We start from the raw sequence: 23,684 nt of genomic DNA, 5'->3' as shown, positions 1-23,684 counted from the left end.
AGAATTTTAAGTTGAAGCATCCTAGTTTGGGACCATTTGTATAGTCTGTAACTAGAAAAGGAAAACTTGCTGGGATTGGAGCCCGAGTTTCTAAAATAACACATTTATTCATTCTGATCTGTGAAGGCAAGAGGGAGTGATACATGGGTCAAATAAAGCTTCCTTTTCAAGGACTGGACATTTCCCATGGTAACTACAAACATTATATAGTGCCCATCATGTGCCACGTACTGTCCCAGTGCCTAACATATTTGAGCCCTGAATCCTCACAACAACCTATAAAGTAGACATTGTTATTAGCCTTGTTTTACAAATGGGGAAAATGAGGCACAGAGATGTTCAAACCATAGATTAACTTTGCATGCAGTATTCCAAGACCCTTTATAGTTCTGCTTAGTGTAGTTTGTCAAGCTTTAATGAATGGTTTAGAATGATTATCATTCTAGATGTGTCCATATGGGGCCATGATTACAACATAGTGGCCTCATTAATAACAGGATTCCTATATGTGCTGCCTCTGGTTTTGTAAATAGAAACAGATTACAGGTTACCCTGAGAGCAGACTATTCTTCTTAATTACAATTTGGCCAAGTCACTATGGTTTATGAAATGGGGTTACTGACCAAGCAGATAATTTTATTATTATAACTCTTATCACCATTAAAAAATTCACACTGTACAGAAGGCATGTCATGACCTTGTAGGATTTAACTAAGCCTTACCTCTAGGAAGTTAAAATGGAGTCATTTCAGGATTTGATCAATTGATGGGACTTCAGATATAATTCATCTTCTACCTGGATTGTATTTATCGAAATAGTTAAGGAGCAGGTGACCTGGAAATCTAGATGGACTAGCCTCTAAAAGCATCCTATACTAGAAGTCTGGTGCATGAAATACATGCACTGTGGAGGGGGAGGGGAAGGGGGTCCCTCAGCCTGGCCTGAACTCTCTCACAGTCTGGGAGCCTTCAGGGGATGTCCAACTGATGGCTTAGGCCTGCTAGAGAAATGCCAACATTACGGATATTAAGCTTGATTTAATCCCACCTGTACCTATAGTGGTGACTAGGAATTCTACAATTTGTGTATATGTGTTAAATTTACATATGTGGTCCAGTGATTTATGGAAAAGTAGGAACACTGGACCAGAAGTAAGAGTCTCTATAAAAAGTAACTAAAATAACTTGATAATGGGGGCAAATGTTTTGCCATATTCACAGAAGTTAATGTACAACAGGAATGAGTGGAATAATAGTCACCCTGAGTGAAGGTCAGGCTCCATGACCCACCCAATCAGCTGTATAACAGAGTGGGCTAGATGAGGGGATTGGACCCTGTGACCCTGGATTATGGAAACCTAATATCCAATATCTTACTTTCATGTTGGAGGTCATCATTGTAATACACAGTTTTTTTAATGGTGATAAGAGTTATAACAATAAAATTATCTACTTGGTTAGTTGGATTGGATGTGGGAAGAAGTTAAGAATGACTCCTACATTCCTGGTCTGCTAAGGAAAATGGGTGGAGTAAAAATGAAAGAGGATCTTGAACAAGAAAAAGATGCCAAGAAAAACTATAAAGTAGGTGGAGGAAAATCCAGGAGGGCATGGGGTTGTGAAAGCTGAGTAGAGGCCTTGCTCCTTAACACCAAGACCTTGAACTTACTCAACAAGCCATCAGCACCCTATAATCTGATACCAGGTTACACAACAGTAGAAAGATTCTGGATAAGACCAGGCACACGCAATCCAGTCCACATTAGGATCCCTCTTCCAGAGACAAGATTCTTCATTTCCAGCCAGCATCTCAGCTCCACAAAGCATTTTGGACATTATCTTTCAACAAATTGATTTGTTGATTTTCAGGGGAGTGGTCTTAAGCAATATTTAGGAACAAACGTTTTTTTCTAAAAGACATGTTGTCTTTAGAGATGCAATGCTGGGCACGACAACAACACACTCTATGCTGTCCTGTAGGGTAGTCTAGCCTGTGAGAAGTAACTACATCTCTTCATTCCCAATTGGAACCTTGGCTTTATCAAGCCCAACCAGAAGGTTCACTGAGGTTGCTCCGATAGTCATTGGGGTTGTTCATGAATGTTTAGTTATCTTGTTTGGGACACATAGTAGGGTTAGACTTCTTCACCCACTTGCTTTAGATGACACTTTAGCTAATGAAATGAGCATAGAAGGGATGTATGGGTTTAGAACCAGTGTGTGTTCACTGTATTTCTGTTCTCAGCCTGTGCAATGAAGGAAGCAAGGGTCATAAGGGAGGCTCCACATTGATCTTTATGAGCAGAGCCCCTAATAACCTGCAGGTTATACGCAGCATAGACAAGAAATAAACTTTGCTGTCTTAAGACAGTGTGACATTTCTTAACTGTGTTATAACTTAGCCCCATCCTAACTAATACAGAAACACTCTGCCCTGTAGAAAGTAACTCTAAGGGTGCATATGCGTTCCAAAGATTTTAGGACAAGTTCTTTATCAGAATTCAAGCTCAAAGACATAGGACCTCTCTTTTGTCCTTAGAGTCTCTGCAAGAAGAGACTAACATATTACCTAATAATAGACAAACATGTAAATTGACTGTACCTCCGTTACGCCACCCACCAGCCAATCAGGAGTGATATGCAAATCAACCCAACAAAGATGGCAGCCGAATGACAGGGGAGGGACACTTGCATTGTTGCCATGGCAATGATGCAGGCAGTCTGCCTTCTCCTGGTCTCTCGGGGCCTCTGGGCAGTGTGGGAAGGCAGGGCAGGAGTGAAAAGAGGCGGCTCCTGGAGCAGAAAGAGGCAGCTCTGGGGCCTGAGTGGGAAGGGGCTGGGCTGGAGTGGAAAGGCAGTGCCCGCAGCCAGGAAAGCCCATTCTAGTGCCAATCTTCGTGCATCAGGCTTCTAGTCAATTATAATAGCTACCATTTAGTAAATCTCACCAGGTGGCAGGCACTTTGCTAGTTATTTTATACCTTATTCCTTTTACTTCAAAAATAATTCAATAAGTAAGTGAATATTAGAAAATCTTAGGGGAACCAATGAGGGACATCATCTGTTATGCTTTCAACAATAAAGATACATTTTTAAAAATTAAAATGATATAATTTGGGCCCAGAGAGGTTAAATAACTTGCCCAGGGTCACACAGCTAGTATGTGAGAAAACTAAGATTGGAACCCAGGGCAGAGCCCTTAGACATTCTGCTAAAAAGACTCAGGATTATCCACTGATGTCTCAATGAGCAACTCAGTATCCTATATGAGTACTCAATAGAGTAGGATTTCACATTAATATATGCTTTTCAGGCCTGGGATCAGGTGGCCTAGTCCTAAGGCTCTCACTTAAGCTGCCATATATCAGTTATGCGTTTGGACTCTAGAGTCAGATAGACATGAATTCAAATTGGAGTTCTGCCTCTCCCCTACCAGTCCCTCTTCCTGTGCCTCGGTTTTCCCATATGAGAAACGGGGTCAATAGTAGTCCCTGGTTCATGGAGCTGTTGGAAGGATGGGCCCCTCTTTTGCCTGTTTACTCTCAGGTCCACTCCCCATCCTTCCTCCTGCTATTCTATGATTTGGGGGTGGGAGTGGCCTAACCCATTCCTTAGGCTACCTTGTTGTTTACTTCAGCCAATCAGAGGGCCTGGCAGGTGATAGGCAGGCAGAAAAAGGGAAAAGCCTGGGAGGGTATATCCTTCTTTCTCATGCGATGTCTCCAGCAATGACAGTTCTGTGCATTCAGCTCCTTCTGGTAAGCCCCTCTCTCCTTAGTCCCAGCTGTCACCTCAGTGGCTCTGGCTCCTGGCTCTGTTAACAACCTGGGTTGTCACTCCAGCCCTGCTGGATGGTAGTGACCCCACTACTCTGGGAAGGGTAGTGATCTGTTGTTGCTAATCTCTAGGTTGCCTCACCATTCCCTTTCATTCTTTCAGCTCTTCCAAGACCTTTCTAAGTTGGTCTCAGTATCAAAGCCCCATTATGACAGCCTGACATGAGTTATGTTTTCCAATTTGTGCCAGCGCTGGTACAGAGGATTACTTGAGATCATACCCATAAAGTACTTAGAACAGTACTTGGCATATAAGTGCTCAGTAAATATTATAGTAGCTTACACAATGGATTACTTCCCTCTTACCTAGATTCTCTGCTACTGCCAATCTGTCTTAGGCAGACCCCTGCCTACATCGTAGCTCCTGAGTCACTGCCCATTCCTCCTCCATGTCCACAGGTCTGGGCTTCTGTTTAGATGCGCCCTTCTCTAATATTTACAGGGTAAATATTAAATTTACATGTAAATTTAAATTTACATGTAAATTCCTCCACAACATTTATTATACACTAGAGGCCTGTTGCAGGAAGATTCCTGCAATAGGGCTTCCTTGGGCCTATTCCTGTAAGAATAGGGCTCCCTTTCCGCTGCTTCGCTCCCTCCCTTCTCCACTGGTTCACTCCCTTCTGCAGCACTTGGCTTCCATCTACACTGTCTTCAGTCTTCACTCCACCACGCCTGCATATGCAAATTAACCACCATCTTTGTTGGGTTAATTTGCATACTCCTGAATGGCTGGTGGGCAGAGTGGAGGGACAGTCAATTTGTGTGTTTCTATTTTATCTATCTTATAGATGATAATAATAATTCTTTGTTTACTAATTCTATAATTTCTGCAACTCTTTCAATTGATTTTTCACCTCATTATGGATTATTCTTTCCTGCTTCCTTTTGGCATAATAAAATTTTTATTGGATGTTAGGCATTTTGAATTTCACCTTGTTGTGTATTGGATTATTTTGATTTCCTGTAAGTATTCTTGTCCTTTATTTTGGGGCATTTTGGGGCTGGCTTTAAGATTTGCTAGGTAGGACCAGAACAGCATTTCCTCTAGGGTTAATTTTATCCCACTACTGAGACAAGATCTTTTGAGTCATGACTTATGAAGTTTTCCAGTCTGGGTGCCAGGATCAGGCCCCATTCCTTGTCCTGTATGATCACTGTGTTCTTCCACTTTGTTCTGTACTTCCCACTCTGGCTTGTGAGAACAGGAATAATTCCCTGCCTCAAGCAATCTCTGGTGTCTGTTCTCTTTCTCTGTATGGGTGGTTTTTTCTCTGGCCGTGGGTACCTTCCTTACATTCATGAGCTAATAAGGTGATGACTGGAGCAATATCTTCTGCAGGTTTCCAGAGCTCCCTCTTTCTCTGAATAGCTCTCCTCTCTCTGGTACTCCACTCCCAGCTTTGCCTGCTTTGGCCTTGCTGCTCTTCTACTTTTTAAAAAAATATATATATTTTATTGATATTTTACAGAGAGGAGGAAGGGAGAGAGATAGAGAGCTAGAAACATCGATGAGAGAGAAACATCAACCAGCTGCCTCTTGCAACCAATGTACATGTCCTTGACCGGAATCGAACCTGGGACCTTTCAGTCCGCAGACTGACGCTCTACCACTGAGCCAAACCAGTTTCGGCTGCTCTTCTACTTTTATCTCAACTCAGGGAGTCTGCCTAGTTCTTCTCGAATTCACCTTCTCTGCACAGCAGCCTGGCAACTCTCTCTAGTCTAAATGGTAAGCTGAACCAGTCATGATGCTCACCTTATTTCTTCCTTCTCCCTTATGGACGCGTGTCCTGCACTGTTGCCTGTTTTGTTTTTCCTGTGTATGTTGCTTGTTTCTTATTTTATTTGTTTTAGCAGGAGAGTAAATCCAGTCCTTCTTGCTCCATCTTGGCTGGCTGGACTGGATTACTTTGAGTTATTGTGGTTCCAATAACACAGATTGCCAAGGGTGTCACTTGTTCTCATTAAATAACCTGAAGATCTGCAATCCACATCTTCTGCCAGTACAGTGAACCCTTGTGCAATGGGTGTTATAAAAGTGTCCTACAACTGAGCTTCATGTAAGGCAATCTATTTTTTCCTTCTGGCTTACCTTTTAATTCCTGTGATGTTTTCTCTGCTTCATTTCTCATTACTTTCTCTTTAGCAGAGAATAAAACACCGAGGCTCTCCTCTGTGCCACTCCTTCCCACCTTTTTTTCTCTTTTCATTTTTTGGTCAGGTATCAGTAATCTAGTCAACATAGTCCTTAGTTGTACTTAGTTGTGTGCTTGGAGCTAAGGTGTACATGGGGTTGATAAAAACAGGGTCTTTAACTTCAAGACATAGAGATGAATAACCACACCTACTGTTTTGGATTGTTTTTTTTTAAAAAAGGGCCACACCTTCATTTTGGTTCACTGTCCTATGCACTGGAAGTTCATGGACTTCCAGTCAGGGTACATATGTAGGTTGTGGGTTCCTTTCTCACATCGATGCTCTCTCTCTCTCTCTTTCCCTTCCTCTCTCTCTCAAATCAATATAATGATAATAAAGTTTGTTGCTACTACAAAAACTAACAAAAAAACCCCACAAAAAACAAAACAAAACAACAACAAAAAACAAGAGGTCCACACCTGTATTTTGGAATAGATATGGAAACAGAAATAGAAAGTTCAAGATCAGGAATTCCTGTTTTCCTTCTTGTTCCTCAGCTTCAACAAATTATTCATTGAGTGCAATACAACAAAGCACCTTAGTGTTACCTAAGAGACTGAGGCAAGTCATTGACATTGATGATGAGTTTATTATCTTGTGGAAGAATGACACAATAAAGATCCAAGGTGTGGTACCACAGTATATCTGTGAGATTTCACAGGAGAGGATCATTATTGAGGGCTGGAGAGATGAAGGAAGCCTTGGAGACCTAGTTCAGGGAGCAATAGATTTTGGGGAAAGTGGTAGCATGAGCCCAGTTATGAGCATGAGTATGCATGGTGTGGCTAGGGACAGTCAGAGAGGTTGAAGTAAGGGACTTTTGCTGGAGAACAGTGGGAAAGGTGGAAGCTTACTAGGATCTGTGAATGCCTCACCCGCCAGAGTCAGGCATTTGGACTGTCAGGGAGCTCTGAGGGGTTTGATGGGTGGACATGGACAAATATTTGTTCTGAACTGAGGATTAGGGTTAATGTATGCAGAGATGAGGACTGGTGGCAGAGGTGTGAGGGCAGGGACTATTTCTCAATCATCTTTGTATTCCCAGCTGCTAGTTCAGCTTTGGCTTGCTGCTTAAGTGCATGTAAAAGGTCATCTTTCCCTTCTGACGTCCTAATGCTCTGCATCACCACCGGCCTTGTTTATGGCAGGCACACACTGAACCTCTTGGTGCCCGCTGGTACTTCGAAGGGCTGAACGCAGGCAAACTTGGATTCACTTTCCAGTCTTATGTTTCTTTTCTGAATTCCTCATTTTCTTCCTTTAAGGAAAAGGCACCCGGCAACTATTACAGAAATTACACAACGGGGCCATTCCCAACCCCCATCTGCCCCATCCCTAACAAATTCTACATAATCTTAACCGACCTCGCCAGGCACACCACGCGAATACACAGAAACCCAGGCGCACGCCCACTCCCAGCCCAGCCAGCTGGAGATCCCACATCCCGAATGAGCAGGTGACAGGGCGCGCACTTAGGCACACACGCATTCAGGTGACTCGGCGCGCGGGCAGAATAACCACTCGTTTGGACACCCCGACACCCTCTTTAGTAAGGTGACCAGACGTCCCGATTTTTAACAATTTGTCCCGCGGCGTTTTAAAAACAGTCCCGATTTTTGGAAAGAATCTTTGACATTGATGATGAGTTTATTATCTTGTAGAAGAATGACACAATAAAGATCCAAGCTGTGGTACCACAGTATATCTGTGAGATTTCACAGGAGGGGATCATTATTGAGGGCTGGAGAGATTAAGGAAGACTTGGAGACCTTAGTTCAAGGAGAGATAGAATCTTTCAAAAAAAAATCGGGACTTTCTTACAACCCCGCGGGACGCGGGACAAATTGTTCAACAGCGGGACTATCCCGCCCAAAGCTGGACGCCTGGTCACCTTACTCTTTAGCCACAGGAGCACACACTCGCCACACCACCGTTAGCCACAGGGACGCACACCTGTGCGCGCACACTCGGCCCCCCACGCGCCCCGCGTGCAGCGCGCAGGGCCACGCGCCGCCCCCCACGGCCGTGCGTCACTCGCGGGCGCCGTTGCGTCATCGGGGCGCGACGTTGCCGCGAGCGCCGGCGGAGGCTTGAAGTGCCGGCAGCTGCGGCCCCTGCGCCCGCGGAGCTGCGAGTGCGAGGCGCCGGGCGGGAGCGGGCGCGGGAGGCTGCTCGGCCGGGAGCGCCGGCACAGGTGCGTGGCCGTCCTCCGCGCTGGCGCCGGCGGGACTGCTGCCGGCGGCCGGGGCGGTGTGTCCCCCTGGCCTGTCCCCCCCGAGTTCCCGGGGACCCTCTGAGAAATGGGTTCCGGCTCGTGCAGGGGTGGGGGTCGGGGTCGTGCTCTTCCGGGAGACCGGGTGGAGGGCAGGCTTCCCCTGTGGACTCAGCACCCTGCGCCCCTGCACGGGACGCGGGGGCCATGGCTTTGGCGTTGGGGCCGCCGGGGCGCGCAGAGAGGCAGGTGCTGGGGACGGTCCGGCCGCAGGTGACCACGGACGGACTGGCTGGCCTGGGCGCTCGCTGGGTGTCAGACCCTGTGCAAGGCGCTTTGGAAGTGCCTCCCAGTCCTGCGGCCATCCCGAGGGGGGAGCGATCCTGTTGTGCACATCCAGCGGGGAAACCGGGGCAAAGGAGTTACCCAACTTGCCCGGCGTCCCACGGGAGGGGAGGGGGGATTTGAACTCGGGTATGTTTCACTTCGGAGCTGCCCCTTGCAGAAGCCACAGTTGGCTCCCCACACAGTCCGGAGTCTGACACCTGAGGATTTAAAAAAAAGAGAGAAAAATTTTTTAATAACTTTTCGACCTTGGATAAACGCTGTGGGCGGGCGGGGTGGAGCAAAGGATAGACTTCCTATTGGCACAGATTGTCCCTCCTCTCCTCGCTGTCTTCATCTTCTCAGGCAGCAAAAGGGCTCCCCCTGTCGAGGAGGCCCCATTCTGCACCTGAAACTGAGAGCTAAATTTTAGAATCCCGGACAGCTTCCAGGCCACGTGGATTGCTTTACTAGTCTCTCCTCTCACCCAGAGAATGTTCAGTTGGTAAGGACGTGGGTAGTGGTTGTGCTGAGGATAGCAGGCACCGCAGCAAGCCCATGTGGGGTTTGTAAAGAAGGCAGAGGATGGACTCCAGGGAGCCCTGTTAACCTGCAATTGAGCTTTCAGGGGTTTAAAGGAGTAATGTAAGGCTAGGTGACAAATAGCCAGAAGTTATCTCAAGGTAATGTAAAAGTTATGCTAGAAAGTTCTTATATTTTAGATTACTGTCTATCAGTCTTCTTTAGTCATTCAGGGTTCGTGAACATTTTCCCATAGGGTAGGAGAAAAATAAAGTCTTGTTGAAAAGGATGAAAACGTGTAAACCAGGTTTTTCAAATAGGGTGGTTTGGTTTTAGAGTGTTGCACATGTTTCATTTAAGGCGTCTCAGGAAAATTAAGAGCTTCATTCAGTTTAAGTGGGAAACTTTAGGGGTCCTCCTTGCCTTTACCCATTTTGCATTACTGCATAATATGTATGACCGAAAATTCCCAGGACATAATTTAAAAAATGATCTACTTATATGGATACATGTAACTTATATTTAATTAAATAAATATGTCCCCACCCCCAGGAACTATTCAATTATTAACACAAAGGACAACAGGGGGGTGGGGACATATGTAGGGAGGGGTTTGGGATGGCAATGGGGGGATGAGGATAATTATGTGATACCATAATCAATAAAAAAATTTAAAAAATAATTCTTCAGAATAAGTTATTATTTACTCTTAGGAATTCATAGTTTTGTTTAGAAACTCTAAAGTTACAAAGGTTGATTATTTTTAAATCAAGGCTGCCTGAATTCATATAAACATCAAAGTTCGTTTTTACACTTTGAACCTGGTGGAAGTCTGCCAGTAGTTCATTTAACATCCTATTATGGAGCAAAAATCATGTAGAACAAGCATGCTAAACTCAGGCTAACATGGGCCAAATAAATGAGGCATGTGGCCCTCGGGTCGAGGGCCGAGGGCTGCGAGTTTGACATAGAAGTAAGACTTTTGAGTTCGGCTATTTACTGTCTGGATTCTTTATTAATTGAAATGGCATATGTATTTTCTGTAGCACATGACTTAGGAGTAACACGTGTGACATGGAGGATACTGCACTGACCCTTGACACGATAGATGTTTCTTACCTGCCAAGTTCATCAGAATACAGTGTTGGCCCTTGTAAGCATGCAAGTGAGGAATGGGTAAGTTTAAGATGCGGATTGAAAGCTGTCAACCTAAAATGCTCATTCCAGTGTTGTGTATGAAGGTGGAAATGCTGGAGCCAAGTTAATATCAATAATTGGGAAGAAAAAATTGGGTAAAAAATTTAACTACAGACATGTTAAAAAGCAAAATTCTTTTGCATAGGGGAAAAAACCAACTCGTAGTTATTTTGGGTGTTGTAATTATAAAGCTGGTGTACAAATGTTTCAGTATCGATTTTCCATAATTATACCTAATAAGTATAAATTTTGTGATGGGAAATAAAGTTTATTTTAAAATATTAAAAATAGAAAATAAATTTTAGTATGAACCAAATCCAAAGGGCATACATTATCTTGTATTGTTTTCCCTATTTCAACTAATATGACATGTTTAAAATAACATTTTAAGCCGTATTGTAACAACTTGCTTACTATATAAGGCCTTGGTAATTCTTTTGTGGGAATGTGTACTTTAAGAGAGAGTAAGATTGACTGTTGTGATCCAGGAGTCTGATTTTATTCACTCTGACACCTTCAGAAGCTGTTTGACCTTTTTCCATCTTTGTTTTAAAACCCTTGAACTCTGCTCTGAGTGAACTGTAGTTTTTGCCAGCTGTTACTATTCTTAGGTGCTCAGCTTCTGCTCATGTCCCAAGTGTTGATCATGGAGGGCGTACCTTGAATGAAAATCACGGTGAGAAACACATAATTATACCACTGCCCAAAGAAAAGTATGTTATCAGTTTCCCTTCTATCTGAAATATCTTAGTTTTTAGAGATCACGTCGACAAGTATAATGTTGCCATTTAGTGACCAGTTTTTCCTTAATATTTATTAGGGTGAGTATGGTTTCAGACCTACTGTCTTCAGATCTGCAACCTTAAAATGGAAAGAAAGCCTGTTGAGCCGGAAAAGGCCGTTTGTGGGAAGATGTTGTTATTCCTGTACTCCCCAGAGCTGGGTAAGAATGCTATTGCTTGTTGTCCTTTAATAAACCCTTGAAATACGTGGCGTAGATCTCCAACTTGGTGTGAATTTGGTATTGGGTGAATACCAAATAGACTTCATTCATTGATGTTGACTCAACTTTTCTTTCCATTCATATAGTCATTAAATGTTGGTCCAGTCGTTGATTCTAGGCGAGATTGGGGTTCTTTAGTGATTATTGGTGTGACTTTAGGGGAAGAACAGATCTTAGTACTTTAAGTTAACTCTTCCAAAGAGTTTGTGGGAACCTTCATGTAACTTCTTCAGCCCTGTGGCTTTGCTGTACTCTTGCTACATTCTATTTCGGGCTGATGGGGGAAGGGTGTCTGTTGACTCTGTGATAGTGAAGAATGGTCATTAATAGCTTAAGTAAAGGCTTAAAAAAGTATGTATGGGCTTGTTGTTTATATTTTGGTGGGAAAAAAAAACAAACAACAAAACAAAAGCCATGCAAAATCTTATACATTATGGTGTGGGTGTCATTTCTCAACATTTATTTGAGAAGATCAAGTGAGAGGTATGCTTCTGATGTCATTGTGCCAGAGGCATTAGCATAGGATGGTAGAATCTAACATGGCCATGTCCTAAAGTAGTAGAGTTACCTATTAAAAGGTGTACCTGGATGTTAAGCTCTCTCTGAGATGGGTCAGTTATCAGGACATAGAAATTATGCCATTTAAGGTCTTGTCGTTTACAGTATAGAGATTGCTTATAACTTGTGTGAATTTTCTACTCAGAATTGGCTTGTCAGGAAGTAGAATTCTGAGTCTAGGACAGTGGTCGACAAACTGTGGCTCACAAGCCAGATGTGGCTCTTTGGCCCCCTGAGTGTGGCTCTTCCACAAAATACCACGTGTGGGCGTGCACATACAGTGTGATTGAAGGAGTACCCTAATTAAGTTAAAGACAGTGTACCTACCTATATAGTTTAAGTTTAAAAAATTTGTCTCTCAAAAGAAATTTCAGTTGTACTGTTGATATTTGGCTCTGTTGACTAATGAGTTTGCAGAGCACTGGTCTAGGATAAAGGGATTTACTAACCTGGGAGAGATTCATGTGGGACCCAAGCAGTTTATATTAAACTAGGGGCCCAGTGCATGAAATTCATGCATGGGTAGGGTCCCTAGTGGCTGCTTGCTGCTGCCACTGGCTGAGGTGAGGCTGGCCAGGGGGAGGGACCTCGGGCAGTTGCCCAAGTGCCTCCACCTCCTGGTTGAACTTCTGGTCAAACTCCCAGTTGAGGGGACAATTTGCATATTAGGCTTTTATTATATAGAATATTTAAAAGGTGAAAGATTTATAGGGTCTGAAGAGAAACCAGAGCATTATTTAGGTCTACTCAAGAATGTCTTGATATAAATAATGTTCCTTTCAAATCACAAGTGTCTTGCTGTAATAATTTGAAATACCAGGAATAGTGCCAGGAATAATGCCATTCAAATTAATAGACCAATAAAGATTTAAGTAGAATATTATGTGTCTTTTCAATTTTAAAAATTTAGCATCTCATATAGCTCTAATTATGAATGCTTAAAAGACTAAAACAGAAGTCTATAACTTTATCAATTAGGACAAAAGATACACTTTGCACAAATAAATGCTGAGAAAGAATAATGTACCCTCAATAAAACATGTAAAAGTACTTAGTGAAATCGTTTTTAGAGAAAAGGAAAATAGGACTTCAGAGAAAGGGTAGCAAATATAAAAAAAATTACTATAAAAATACTGTCAACCGAAAACTATTTAAAGTAAACATGTAATGGAAGAAGTTTAAGATCAAGTTCAGCTCCTTTACTTAGGCACTCTAGTTCAGACACATAAGTATCAAGATTATTAAGAGATTTAGTAGTCTAATAATAACTACATGTTACTTTTTTGTTGTTAGTAATTTTATTTGCAGAACAATCAGTTTTATTTCAGTGACAGAGCTTGTAGCCAATAGTATTAATTCTAGCTTAACACAGAAAGTGTCAGTACCAAGATAGAAAGTATTTCCTCTGCACTTTGTGGAAACTGGCCATGAATCACTTCCCTTGAACATCAAAGATTAAGTCCACATTTACATATGAAAGTACCTGCTCACTTGACAGTTTTCAAATACAACTACTGTGTTTCCCCGAAAATAAGACATCCTCCGAAAATAAGACCTAGCGCATGGAAAAATAAGACATCCCCTGAAAATAAGACCTAGCACATCTTGGGAGCAAAAATTAATATAAAACACTGTCTTATTTTCGGGGAAACAGGGTAGTAGTTAATCTCCTGTTGATTTTGGAACATGTGATAGATTAGTGCTTCAGTGGGGGAAGGATTCTAATTTCCCTATTTTGCTTTTTTTTTTTTTTTTTTAAAGTTTCCTAGTTTTAGGAACACTGAAATCTCCAGTATTTCTGTCAATGACTTAAGCTACCTGTTTTGGGTTGGAGGGATGGGGGACAAGAAAGGGAGAGGTGCTGTTTCCTTTGCAAGGTGTTAAGGATTAATTTTGAATTTGTGACCTTTAAAGGCTAAAAGGTACTTTTCAGTAAAACAGTTTCTCTCCAATATTTTGATTTTGAAGCATTGTCTAACTTTATGCTTGAATTTTGAAAGTTATCGAGTGCTAGTAATGTGAGCTCTTCACTAGCAATCCAGTTGTATATTTATGTTTCTGTTTAATTTGTTTTACATAGGATAAGTTTTTCAACCCCAGTATCCCGTCTTTGGGTTTGCGGAATGTCATCTATATCAATGAAACTCACACCAGGTAAAAATAAATTTCTTATACTTCTAATGCATCTCAAAAAAAAAACCACACCTCTGTAATAAGCAATGTACTAGAAGATGATTCTCATTATGTTTTTGAAAGTTAATAGAATATGAGCTTCTGACATAGGTTTTATCTAAAATTTGGGAACAGTATAGTCACCTGAGAGACCTATAACTATTGCTACCGCTGTCCTTACATAATAAATATTTTCTTGGCATGTAGCTATCACTTATAGCTTTCTTGGACTTACTCATTTATTGATTTTGCATCCAAAGTGTTCCATTGTGATAAAGCTTTGTCTGGGAGAGGTTTATAGGTTTTAATGTCTTATGATCTATTATGGCTATACTTAAAAAAAGAATAACTTTTATACTTTTAAAAAAAGTATAGCCAATTTAGAGTTTTTGAAGGTATTTTCCTCCGTGGTGCGAACATTCTTTGATTTATTGTTAGCTTAAGACTTTATTTAGAATTCTTACTTCCAAATTCCAGGCAAGTGGGGATAGGCTATTAGGCACCAGAGTGAGAGAAAGGAGGCTTTGTTTTATGTGAATCTAGGCGAGGGGATAAGGAAGGAGGGTGGCAAGGTTGTGTAAATGTCTCTGAGGCATGAGAGGAACAGCAGCCAAAAATGCTACCAGTTCTTATAATTCTAAGAGTAAATGCCTGTCATAGGGAAGTGGTAAGCTCAGGTGATGAGAAGTACTTGAATTTCTATGAAAAACTGACCCATGAAGTAATCCAAATACTCAGATTTTAAGTCTTTCTGCTCGTATTCTGATGATGAGATTGTATTGTAAATGATCATGACATATATATTCAAGATTTTAAAAAAAAATAGAGCTGAAGTCAGGGGACATATTTTTTTTCTCATTCCCACGCTCCCCCTTCCTTGTGCCCTCCCACCCCCGAGTTTAAGGGTGAGAGGAGAGATCCTGGTTCATTGATTTTTTTTTTTCTTTCCCTTGGTAGACATGTTTAAGATCCTAAGAAAAGAGATCTCATAGAGTCTCTTTTTTACAAAAGTAACATTTAATCTATAAAGCCAAGGGGTCTATCTGTTGCCCTGAGTTGGAGGCAGTTACAAGAAAGTTCTATTGACAAGGCAGAATGAAACTCGTCAATGTGATAAGCTGCCTGTGCATTTGAGTTGGCTATTTAAATCTGTGTTATATTAAATCTTTACATGAAGCAAAATCTGAACAGTTTTACACACACACACACACACACACGCACATATATGCACACACACACAAAGCTTTTAGTCCATTGAAAAGGGATTTCATAGAGAGGTTAGACTTTATACATTCTGGTAATGATTCTGAAAGTTTTCATTGAAGAAAGAATTTAGAATTAAACACTGAATTAAATACTGGGCCAAGTGTCCAGAGAATTGAGATGAAGGAAGGGAGGAAGAAAGAGAGTTGGAGGAGCATGTGCCTCATAAACAGTCCTCCCTCAGATGACTTCTCCTCCCTCGAGGGCCTTTTGGTTCTTTTCGGAATAGACAGATTTATAATTGAAATCTTGCATTTACATCAATATCATTATGGAGGAAATGATAATGAGGCATTATATACTCAGTAGGAATGGCATCAAATCATTGCATAATGAGAGTTTGTAGTATTCTTATTCTGAGATACCTGTCCCCAACCCCTCATCCAAATAACACATAGTCATTGCTAGAAATATATCCTATCCCTTACGTATGTTGAGTGTGTGTGTGTGTGTGTGTGTGTGTGTGTGTGTGTATTTTAAAGACTAAGAAATTCTGGCTTCGTGAGCCTAGAATACAACTTTAGAAGAATTGCTGTATTACTGTAACAACAATAACAGAAAATTAACTCTGGGTGGCATGAAAACTTCCAAATTATCTTTTATAGCCCATAGCTAAATATATATATATATATATTCTCCAACATATTTGCTTCTTTGTATGGGATTAATAAAGTAATATATTTTTGTTTCTTCTGCTTATACATTTGGTTTATTATTTGGCAGAGTAGCATGATCTAGGCATTAATACGCAAATTCCAAGTTTAAATTGTAGCTGAGAGCACATGAAAGAAATCGGGAGTAAAATTGTCTGAACTTCTAGGGAGAATTTGCTACAAGAGAAGCCCAATCTTGAGAGTGGGTGAAACAAGACCTTGTTTTTACAGGAGAGAGACCACTGTGCACTTTAAGCAGCTGTTTTAAGTGTTCCTAGAGTCCTTCTCTGCTAAAGAGTTTTTCCCGTTGCAGGCACCGAGGATGGCTGGCAAGGCGTCTTTCTTACGTGCTTTTTGTTCAAGAGCGAGACGTCCACAAAGGCATGTTTGCCACCAATGTGGCAGAAAACGTACTGAACAGCAGTCGGTAAGGGCAGGGGCACCTTGGTAAGGGGGAGAGGCCTGGGTGGGCGGTAGCAGTGGGAGCCAGGAAGTAATTTCCTTAATTAACCTGTAGTGGCTCTGGGACTCTGTCTCCAGAGATGTTTGCATATCCAAGTTAAATGTTACGCTCAGCACGGAAACCAAGGAAAGGCAGGCAGAGCAGGTGGTTTTGGTGGGCAGTGCCCTGTGGGAGTGGCAGGCTTGTTTTATGGACTAACAAGTGAATGGGTTTCTAACTCATAAAAGCAAGTTGGAGTCAGTTGTGCACATAACTTCCAGAACTTTCTGTTAAGTGTTCTATAATATGAATGTTTAAGACATTGCACTTTCTATTTTGTAGCCAAAAGAGAAGCGAGTTTTATATTTCTGTCAAATAGTTATTGTGTACTTAGGCAGTACTAGAAAGTCATTGTTAGCATGGTTGGAACATTCAAACGCACATAGCTGTTACCCAGTGAAGAGGCTAAGATACTGTCCGTGCTCTTGGAGGAGCTTGCTGGAACTCAGGTGGCATGGGGAAGTGAATCATTGCGGAGATCAGGCATTAGAACATGGGGATGTGGAAGAAGGTTGGTCTCTGCTCCACATGGTTGGTGTGGCCCATGTTCCGCATCTCCCTGGATTTGGGTAGCTGGAGACAGGGGTGGACTGAAAGATGCTCATCAATGCAGGTGTGGCTCAGAATAGATATTCAGATATTTATTGAATGAATGAATGAGTGAGTGAATGAATAGTTAATAATGGAGATGTAATAATCACGTCAATTACTTGTGAAAATGTTCCTGGCCAGATTGAAATAAATGCTATTTGAAGAATGGACTCAGGGTACATCAGTGTTCTGTGGGGGTCTTTTCATATTAATGAGTTGTGGGGCTGTGTGGAGTCTAACATCAGTAGCAGTGGTGGGAGAAAACACAGTTATTTGAAACCCCCTTAGATTATTACATATTCTGTTTTCTAGGTAAAAACCTTCAAGTATGTTTTATTCTATGCAGGTATTTTGACTAGTACCTAGAATGTCATAAGTGATTTAAGGAGGTTTAACCTCATGCGTTCTTCCCTACGTCATATGGGAGGAGAGGTTTATTAAACTGGATAGAATCTTTATCTCACTGCTTATTGTTCTGTGCTCTATAGTCTTAAGCTTTGCCTTTTTGAACTTAACTGGTTTTATTTGAAAACACTTGTCAATATTTATGTCCCTCTTGCATCTTTCCTGGAGAGTTTTATATATGGTTCTAATAGAGACACACTAATGAGGATAATTAAGCCCTCAAAATTAAAGTTAGACATTACTTGACAGTGAGTTTTAGATGTCTCTGAATCATATGCCTCAATGGGCAGTCTTCCTTTTTTTCTCTTCTGCGGGAGTACAAACTTTGTGTCTCTCCCAGCATAGCTGGAACATTCAAACTCACATTAGCTGTTACCCAGTGAATTTGAATTAAATTCCTAAATAGGCTTCCCAGAGTCCTGAGGGGTTCATTGCTTTAGGAATATGATAGCCTTAATATTTAATAGACAACAAAACAGAGCACTTCAAACTTGAGCTTATTATCTCACTAGAGGCCCTCATCCTGGCCTGCACCCTCTTGCAATCCAAGACCTCTCGGGGGATGTTGGAGAGCCAGTTTTGACCTGATCCCTGCAAGCCAGGCTGAGGGACCCCACTTGTGCACGATTCTATGCACCGGGCCTCTAGTATGCATATAAGATCTTTGGTTAATCTCTTCCTGCCTTTTCTCCTCCCCTCTTCCCTCTGAGATTCATCGGTCTGTTCCATGTCTCCATGCCTGTGCATTGAGAATCTGCCCCCTGGTGGTCAGGGCACATCATAGCTACCAGTTGAATGGTCAAACGGTTGCTTAGGCTTTTATGTATATAGATATTGCCACACATTAGAGAGGAGGTACATTTTGTTTTGTGACTTACAGCAAAATGCCAAGTGCCGAATATAGTACAGAACCAGTTACATTGTCTGTCTTTCCACTTCCAAATCAGGGTGCAAGATGCCATTGCAGAAGTGGCTGCTGAATTAAACCCTGAGGGCTCTGCTCAGCAGCAATCCAAAGCCATCAGTAAAGTGAGGAAGAGAGCCAAAAGGATCCTTGAAGAAATGGTCGCCACTGTCTCACCAGCAATGATCAGGTATGAAAGGCAAGGCAGAAAGTTTCCAACGAGAGCCTTCTGTTATGAGCCAACAAGGTGGAACCATTGGATTTCCTCTTGTCCAAGATGTTGTAACATAGTCTGATGTCACACCCAACTCTCTATATTCTTATTAGAGGCCCGATGCATGAAATTTGTGCAAGAGTAGGCCTTCCTTCCCCCGGCTGCCAGCACCAGCTTCTCTCTGGCACCTGGGACCCGGGCTTCCCAACAGCCAATGGCAGCCCCTGGGGACCTGGGCTTCCCTTATAGCCCTGGCTTCATCTAGAAGGACGTATGGTCTAATTAGCATATTATGCTTTTATTATTATAGACTCGTCTTTTATGGAAGTAGCACTGTGCTTGGCTTTAAGGTGCCTCTACCTCTGTTAATTGAAGCAGCCATTGCATTCCCGCTGATACTTACTCTCTAGATGAGGCGTGAGCCAGGTTTCACATACCCGTGTCTAAAAGGGACTGGTTTTCTGTTGTTCTGCTCCCTGAAATACTCACTTGGCCATTTGTTTATTAGCTCTAAGTGTTAGGTGAAATGTAAGATTTTAGTCCATCATAAATGGATACTTTTATAAGTACCACATATGCAAAGTTAGCTGTTTAATTCTACAGTTCAGATACACAGGCACACAGAGTCACTTTCAAGCACTATGTACACAACACACACACACACACACACACACGTTTAAATTTGTTTTTACTTTCAGACTGACTGGATGGGTGCTGCTAAAACTGTTCAACAGCTTCTTTTGGAACATTCAAATTCACAAGGGTCAACTTGAGATGGTTAAAGCTGCAACCGAGGCAAGAAATACGGGAATGTGTCATTCCATCTTCTCCATGTGTGAAGAGTGATTTATAATTCTTGTGAAATTGTTCCCTTGTATACTGTTGTGCTTTCCAACCCATCTGGGAGATTTCCTCCAAGAAGATAACTGCGGAGCTGTGTGTGTGAGGGGCAGTGGGGTAGAGGAGGACCGGCCAGCCATGCAGGATTCCTTTAGAAATTACCTTGCAACAATTCTGAACATCAGGTAGAACAATCCCTATTTTATAAGTGAGGAAACAAAGGCTCAGATAGATGAAGACGTCTTTCCACGTCATGGCTAACAGGTGGCTTGTCTGGGATTTCAGGCTGAATCAGCCTTGACTCCAAAGCCTGGGCTCTTGCCACATGATGAGTGCTGCTCTCAGACACATGTGGGCTCCACTCGAACTCTTTTAAATGTTTTTGGGTTTTGTTTTTTTTTAATTGATTTTAAGGGAGAGAGAAAAATATAGATGTGAGAGAGTGAAACATGGATTGGCTGCCTTCTACACGCCTCCTAGTAGGGATTGAGCCTGAAACCTAGGCATGTGCCTGACCGGGAATCAAACCGGCAACCTTTCCGTGCACAGGATGATGCCCAACTAATTGAGCCACACCAGCCAGAGCGCAACTTGAAGTCTTTATTACTTTTCTCCTTCTCTAATATATATAATTTTATAGTTGTTTTTACTAGATACATATTAAATTAAAAGAATTCATGTTACTGGAAAATGTTTTTAAAGAATGAGTCACGGATTAGGCAGTGTCTGAGTGACTCTAACCAAATGTGAAATTGCAAAGTATGATTGAAATGCACATTTGACCTTATATTTGGCATTTTCCTTTCACCAGATGAATTTGCCGCTTATATTTCTACCGGTTCATAGATCCCACATTGACTATCTGCTGCTCACCTTCGTTCTCTTCTGTCACAACATCAAAGCACCATACATTGCTTCGGGCAATAACCTCAACATCCCCATCTTTAGGTAAGATGAGCTTATTTTGTAATTTAAGGTATGGAAAGGATTATATTCTGATTTTTAAAATTTTTTTTTTACCTTTTGACATGACATTGAATTTTTTAAAATTTTCATTATAAAAGTAATGCACGGTCATTGTAAAAATTTTGAAATGTACAAAAAAGCATTAAGACTATCACCGTTATTTCTGTGTTTTATATGGGATACTTGGTGAACTCTACCTAAACTTTATGGGCAATATTTACCAGATGGATAAAGGGCAATTAGAAAGACAAGATAGCAAATTACTGTATCAGGCTTGGCCATCGGGAGGTGGGATGGTGGTGATGGTGTAGGTAGTGAAGAAGAAGTATACCTGTTAACTTCCATCTTATAATTTAGAAGGGCTAAGAACCTGTAACCACTACAGTATCACATGAAAGTGTGTATTTTAAAGGTTTTCAGGAGAGTGAAGTGCATTCCATTCAGAGGAAATAGTATGTGACAAGGCAGAAATGCAAAAGCATGGTTTATTCAGGGATGGCAGAAGATTAAGTAGGGTTGGAATGTAGGATGCATTGGAGGGCTAGAGGCTGGAGGTGGTGACTGCATAGGTAGTGAGGACTAGGCCAAATGGTTTATAAGCCAGGAGTTCAGAGTGTATCCTGTACTTGAGAAATGACATGGTCATATTGGCATTTCGAAAACTCCTTCTGGATTAGAGGGAGTAAGAGCAATTCTGACTCTATTGCAATATTCAGGCAAAAGGTAATGAAGGCTTAAATTAAAAGTACTGTAATGCTGTTGCAGAGATGGGCATTGACTTAAAAAGTCTACTAAGTTGAATTTACAAGAGCAAATGCTAGTCCAGATGAGGGACTCAACAGTGGGGGAGAGGGGACGAGGGAGGGAGGAGGGAGGAAGACTCCCAGGTGTTTACCACTGATAAGTAGGGCAGCTGATCACCAATGGGCAATTGGTGAGGAGGAAGTTCTGTTGGTTAGGGAAGTTGCAGTTTCAAACATCATTGCTTAAAATACCTGTAAGGTCAGTTCTGTAAGTAGTAGAGAATAAGAGGAAGATGTTAGAGTGACTGAAGGAAGTGGGCTGGCAGGTTTGCAAGCTGTGAAGTCTGATCCTTAGCCTCACAGTCCAAGGAGCTCCATCCTAATTGCTTAGCTCCGAGTTCTGTGGCCAACCAGACTCACGTGGACGACGGACGAGAAGCTATCTTTCGTGAAGTCAGTTGATACTCAGCTATGCTGTACACAGGAGTGAACAGATTACATAGACCTCGCCTTCAAATAGCTCTCTAATCTACCAGACGGTGTGATATGACCCCACAGGGCAGAAGTGCTTTTCCAGGGACTAGAATAGTTTGTTTTTCCTGGGCACCTCTTCCCATTACCGAGGAACCTGGGGAGCAGAATTAGAAAGTCATCAGAAAGTTGCTGGTAGGCATAGATTTAGAGCAAAGTCTGGGCTCTAGAGAAGTCTTGCCCCATTAAAGTTTGCCTCTTTTGTAATCAGAATAACTTACGTACTCATGCTCTACAGTTTCTCAACTTGGATCTCTTGGAAGTGCTTGCTAAACACTGATAATTTCTCTTAACTCAGCTTCCCTGTCATGTAACTCTATGCCAGTCATTGCTTAGCCCATCAGTCCTTCAGACGTGACAGACTAGATAACCTGGCCTGTTTATTGGCACCTTTCTTTGGTCACAAACCACTTCCCAGGGTGGGTTGTTTTAATGGGTGGTTCGTCTCATTCAATATGGACGTATTCTGCAGGTTTTACTCTCAGAGAGTGATTTTAAGCTCCATGAGCATCAGTCAGTGTTACAGAAAGAGACCTGGATTGTGAAAAAATGTTTCATTCCTGTGAGTAGGAACATGAACCAGATTCCTGTTTCGTGTTTTGAAAGGATGGTTTTACTTGATAAAAGTATCCTTATCTCACAGAACACTCTGAACAATATTTATTTGAGAAAATTCTCCAAAGTAGCTTTCTGAAACATCACATTCATTTTGTAGCAAATGTGCCATAGGAAGATTTTGGGAGGTCTAACGGTCAATGTCTTGAGAGCCTGGGCAGGGTTTTAAAATTCAGCAGTATTTCACTATCCTCTGAACTCTGTGGCATCGACTTTGCATGGTGATGTGTCAGTTAGGCTTCTTTTGGTGGGAGCCGAGGTAGTAGAGACACAGTGTATGGAGTGAGGTTCTGAAGGTCCATGACCGGAAAATGGGAAAATGCCCACGTGCTTGCTGTCAGTGGCACCAGCAGCACGTGGTTTATAGTCACCTGGGGAATGCTTGGAAGTAACTTGGAATTTGAGTATTCTTTGTAACTTTTTGAATTCCTAGTACCTTGATCCATAAGCTTGGGGGCTTTTTCATACGACGGAGGTTGGATGAAACACCAGATGGACGGAAGGATGTTCTCTATAGAGCTCTGCTCCACGGGGTATGTCTCATCTCTAGTTACCTTGAAGCCGTTATGGTCATTACCACAGTAGATGGAAGAAGAGAGACTGTTGTCTGAGTAATTATTTGATTGACTGCCGCTTGGGTGATGATTACTTTTTATCATCACCAAAATACAGCATTAGAGGAGCTGCCCTGTTAATATTTGTGTGAGTGATTTCGTCGGGAGTGAAGTTCGTAGGCTTTTGCTTTTTGTTGCTAAGGTTTACTTTGCTGAACCTTCTGTAAATTGGGCAGTCTTGAACTCATGTGTGACTTTCTCCTGGTGTCCCAGCACATAGTGGAACTACTTCGGCAGCAGCAGTTCTTGGAGATCTTTCTGGAAGGCACACGCTCCAGGAGTGGGAAAACCTCCTGCGCTCGGGCAGGACTCTTGTCAGTGGTGGTAGATACTCTGTCCACCAATACCATCCCCGACATCTTGATAATACCTGTCGGCATCTCCTACGATCGTATCATCGAAGGTCACTACAATGGTGAACAGCTGGTAAGAGGACTGCCTACCCCTTTGCTTTTAAGTCTGTTGCTTTTAGAATTGCCTGGTTTTAGAGCTTTGTAGGAAACACGGCAGGGCAGGGTGGTGTGGGGAGTAGCTTCCGTCTCCCGCCTCAGCCCACTGGTGGTGCTGATGCGGTACATACCTGCACCTGGAGGAGATGACATGCCTAGATGTGCCAGTGCTGGCCGTGGCCATGGGATTGGGAAGTGGGAGAACACTTGGCACTATGGCCATCTCTGTTGCGGGGTTAATGGGGTTGGGGGGTGTGGGGGCCTGCGCTGTGTGGCTTCTCCCCAGACCTTACTGCTTATATGCAGACTTTTTTTTAATTTTAGCCCAAAGGACTGGTGGGATCCTGTCAACAAAGCAACTATAAATT

The 23,684-nt window shown here is 42.2% G+C and overlaps 1 protein-coding gene across 4 annotated transcripts in view; it reads left to right on the top strand.

Moving 5' to 3' along the window:
* Nucleotides 1–23,684, top strand: part of GPAM (glycerol-3-phosphate acyltransferase, mitochondrial) — a 51,326-nt gene that overhangs the window by 11,073 nt on the left and 16,569 nt on the right. For 2 of the 4 annotated variants that reach the window (XM_084904034.1, XM_084904031.1), the window contains exons 1-10: nucleotides 8,097–8,232; nucleotides 10,143–10,272; nucleotides 11,114–11,236; nucleotides 13,935–14,008; nucleotides 16,256–16,369; nucleotides 18,388–18,534; nucleotides 19,257–19,353; nucleotides 20,210–20,346; nucleotides 22,687–22,786; nucleotides 23,081–23,293. In XM_084904034.1, coding sequence (XP_084760160.1) covers nucleotides 10,171–10,272; nucleotides 11,114–11,236; nucleotides 13,935–14,008; nucleotides 16,256–16,369; nucleotides 18,388–18,534; nucleotides 19,257–19,353; nucleotides 20,210–20,346; nucleotides 22,687–22,786; nucleotides 23,081–23,293 — 1,107 coding nt within the window. In that variant the 5' untranslated portion in view covers nucleotides 8,097–8,232; nucleotides 10,143–10,170. Of the gene's footprint in view, nucleotides 1–8,096; nucleotides 8,233–9,070; nucleotides 9,258–10,142; nucleotides 10,273–11,113; nucleotides 11,237–13,934; nucleotides 14,009–16,255; nucleotides 16,370–18,387; nucleotides 18,535–19,256; nucleotides 19,354–20,209; nucleotides 20,347–22,686; nucleotides 22,787–23,080; nucleotides 23,294–23,684 lie in introns of those variants that run through there. The other 2 variants (XM_084904033.1, XM_084904032.1) reach the window with 2 other exon arrangements.

Source organism: Pipistrellus hanaki (genome assembly GCF_964339955.1).
Source record: "Pipistrellus hanaki genome assembly, chromosome: 14".
Classification (NCBI taxonomy): Eukaryota; Metazoa; Chordata; class Mammalia; order Chiroptera; family Vespertilionidae; genus Pipistrellus; species Pipistrellus hanaki.
This window is presented reverse-complemented; position numbering and strand designations above follow the sequence as displayed.